Raw genomic sequence first — 3,487 nt, 5'->3', positions numbered from 1 at the left:
AAGAGAAAGTGGAGGAACAGTATTTGTAATGCAAATCAGCCTACAGCCAATTTAACATTTACAATTACACATCAAACTGGAGCAGAGAAACTGCTTGAGGCCTCAGATGTGGAAAAAAAATTCCCTGCCAGCCACAGACAGGATAAGGTCCATCAGTGGCTATTAGCCACAAGGTATAGATAGGGACTCTGGGGCAAGTGATGCTCTGTCTTCTTGGTGCTTGGGGGGGGGGGTCAACAGTGGGAGGGCTTTTAGTGTCCTGGCCCCACTGCTGGACCTCCTGATGGCACCTGGTATTTCTGGCCACTGTGTGACACAGAGTGTTGGACTGGATGGGCCATTGGTCTGATCCAACATTGACGTCTCTTATGTTCTTAAGGTTGCGTTCTTAAGGTTGGATTGATTTGATTCCCAAGATCTACATACAGACCCATAGCACAGAGGTCATCACTCAGTATCTCCATCCTTGTCACGGGGGAAGCTGCCAGCACAAGATACCTGTCCTTTCCCAGGGGGAGATCTGGTCCCCTGCATACAGCTGAAGTTGCTGTCACTTGCTTCCTCTCGGAGAGCTTTGCCCGCATGATTTCAGTCCCAGCAGCAACTCCCTACCACTCTCATCCAGAGTTCTGAGTGGGCGGTGGCTCCTCTCTCTACTGCTCGTGGTCTGCCTTTAACCAGCCACGTGGTTAACAGTCAGGTCCCTGCCTCAGGAGGCTCAGTGTATCATCAGTGGGCAGCACTGAATATAAGCTACATTGGGAGAAAGCGGGCTTTTATGAGTCATGCCATTCCCATGTCTTCACGGTCCTGGTACGAACGTGATGTTCTGATGCACGAGTGAGGGATAATTTCATGAGATGGGAAGGAAACGCTTTGGCAACTTTTGAGCCCTTGTCTCCACTGCTCAATGGCAGAAGGAAGCAGCGTGCTTCTGGCAAAAAAAATGTCTCCAGGATCAGCCGATCAGCAAGGTGGCCCTCACTCCACCTTGAGGACAATCCCTAGAGAAGCTGATTCTCACTCATCAGTAGGGAGACTGGTCCATAATCGCCTTCCTCCTCTCATGTTCGCCTCGTCCCACACGTGGGCTCCCCTTCCTCTTAGGTGGCTACCGCTTGCCTTGGCACCCGATTCCTCTCACTCTGCTGCTTGCCTCTCCCCTTTCTGCCACTATCAACCATGTTCTTGCTTTTGGGGGGCCTGCCTTTGTGCCGCAGTTGGCGGGCTCCACACCACACACGCTCACAGTACTCCTCCACTCTCTGCAGGTTGGAATAGCCAATGAGGTGCATGATGTCTTTGAACCACACCTTTTGCCCATGCAGCTGGCGGGGATCGGGCACCAGGCAAGGTGGCCGTGGCGACTCTTCCTCCTCCCGCTGGAAGACCTGTTCCAGCTGCTCACTCTCAATCACCTCCAGCATGATTTTGGTGACTGTCTGAGTAAAGCCATGCTCCTGAGTCTTGCAATAATACATTCCAGCATCCTGGCGGAAGAGCTTGCGGAAGAGCAGACCTTGCTCTGTCTTCATGATGCGTTCATCTGTTTTCACCTGGAAGAACAGCAGGGGGAAAGGCATAAAACAGAGGCTAGATTGACCAGATATCCAATGGGGCACCAAGACTTACATAAAGCATCACAGTAGTCAAGAGTATGGGATTGCTAGGCTTTGACAGAAATCGGTACAGGCAAGGCTGTATTTCATAGAAGCAGATAATTTGGTATTGGGAACAAATTCAATATCTGGAAAATCTCATGTTTCATATATACATTTTGACAGCTATGGAAGGCTTGAAAGAGCATATGGCCAATGTTTGATAAAATTTTGGAATGCGTGTATACATTTGTCCACAGAATTTTCAGTGCTTAACAGCGGCGCATCGATTGCTTTATGCAACTTCTTGCCCATCTCCACGAATAAGACAGAATGAATAAGTTACGCAAAAGAGCAAAGATGAAAAAGAATAAAAGTGCAAAAGAAATAAAAGAAGGAATAAGAGTGCAAAATAAGTAAATGATGGCAAGTTGTTTACTGTTTATATAAGACCTGGAATTTAATGGTTCTTAGTACAAAATTTGTGCTTTTAAAAAAATAGAAAATATACATAATTTGAAATTGTGAAGACATTGCAGAAGAATGGGTTTAAGGTGGGATAATGCCAGAAAGAGGGTAGAACCAAGAGGAATCCTCCAAAATCAGTACAATTCCACCAGTGGCTTTTGAATTATATCTTCAGAAACAGCAGGTCTGACTATACAGCCCACTGAAGGAACAAAGGAGACTGGAATACTGTGTGCAACTCTGGTCACCACACTTAAAAAGAATATTATAGCTTTGGAAAAAGTGCAGAAAAGGGCAACTCGAATGATAAAAGGGTTGGAACACTTTCACTGTGAGGAAAGGTTAAGGCGCTTAGGGCTCTTTAGCTTGGAGAAACGACGACTGAGGGGTGACATGATTGAGGTTTATAAGATTATGCATGGGAAAGAGCAGGTAGAGAAAGAGGTACTTTTCTCCCTTTCTCACAATACAAGAACCCGTGGGCACTCCATGAAATTGCTGAGCAGTCGGGTTAGAACGGATAAAAGGAAGTACTTCTTCACCCAAAGAGGGATTAACACTTGGAATTCACTGCCACAGGAATCTTGGTGCTTGGGGGGTCAACAGTGGGAGGGCTTCTAATGTCCTGGCCCCACTGGTGGACCTCCTGATGGCACTGGTATTTCTGGCCACTGTGTGATACAGAGTGTTGGACTGGATGGGCCTTTGGCCTGATCCAACATTGGCATCTCTTATGTTCTTATGATTGCCCAAGGCTGGAGTCTTATTGTCCTGCCAAGGAACACAAAACACAATTCTTCTCCCATCCTCTTTCCTTGGCATTGGACATCAGTCCCCCTGAATGCAAATGGCTGCAGTTTGGAGGCCTGTAACATCTGTAGGAAGCCTTGAGTCTCTCAAAAGCTTATACCCTGGAAACCTTGTTGGTCTTTAATGTGCTACTGGATTTGAATCTTGTAATATCCAAAGAGTCCAGTCTCTCTCTCTGAAAACTTCCCCCATCTGTACCCATTCCCTATTCCTTCTTTGCAATAAGGCTTGGTTGCTCACTCTTACTCGTATGCAACAAATCCCCTCTTCAACCCAGAAAGGATCTTTCTAGGAAAGCTGCACTTGCCTCAACTAGCAACGGCACCCAGAAGAGCCACCCAGAGTGCTCACTAGATAGATAGCTGCCTTTGTTTTAACAAAAATCACAACTGGCGTAACAGGCTCTGTCTTGAGAGATGCTTTTGTTCCCCTTCTAACAGCTTCCACCTGTAGAAAGAACTCTTTTGGGCAGGTCTTACGGTACAAGCCTTGTCTCCTAAAAAGAAAGCTGCTCTAAGTGGAGGAAAAGGGGGCGGGGACACACAAGAATCCATTTAATTTATTCCTTTTCTTTTTGATGAGTGACTTGTATTTATTTGTTTTGTGTATGA

General features: G+C 46.5%; 1 protein-coding gene across 1 annotated transcript in view; it reads right to left on the bottom strand.

Annotated features, from left to right (window-relative positions):
• Window positions 1-328: 328 nt before the first annotated feature.
• SEMA3G (semaphorin 3G) overlaps window positions 329-3,487 on the bottom strand; it is a 134,431-nt gene continuing 131,272 nt past the window's right edge. Inside the window, exon 16 of the mRNA XM_015417724.1 lies at window positions 329-1,556. Coding sequence (XP_015273210.1) covers window positions 1,104-1,556 — 453 coding nt within the window. The 3' untranslated portion in view covers window positions 329-1,103. The remainder of the gene's footprint in view (window positions 1,557-3,487) is intronic.

The sequence above is a fragment of the Gekko japonicus genome, unplaced genomic scaffold (assembly GCF_001447785.1).
Source record: "Gekko japonicus isolate JY-2015 unplaced genomic scaffold, Gekko_japonicus_V1.1 scaffold97, whole genome shotgun sequence".
Taxonomy (NCBI): domain Eukaryota; kingdom Metazoa; phylum Chordata; class Lepidosauria; order Squamata; family Gekkonidae; genus Gekko; species Gekko japonicus.
Note: the sequence above shows the minus strand (reverse complement) of the source record. Positions and strands in the feature narration are given on the sequence as shown.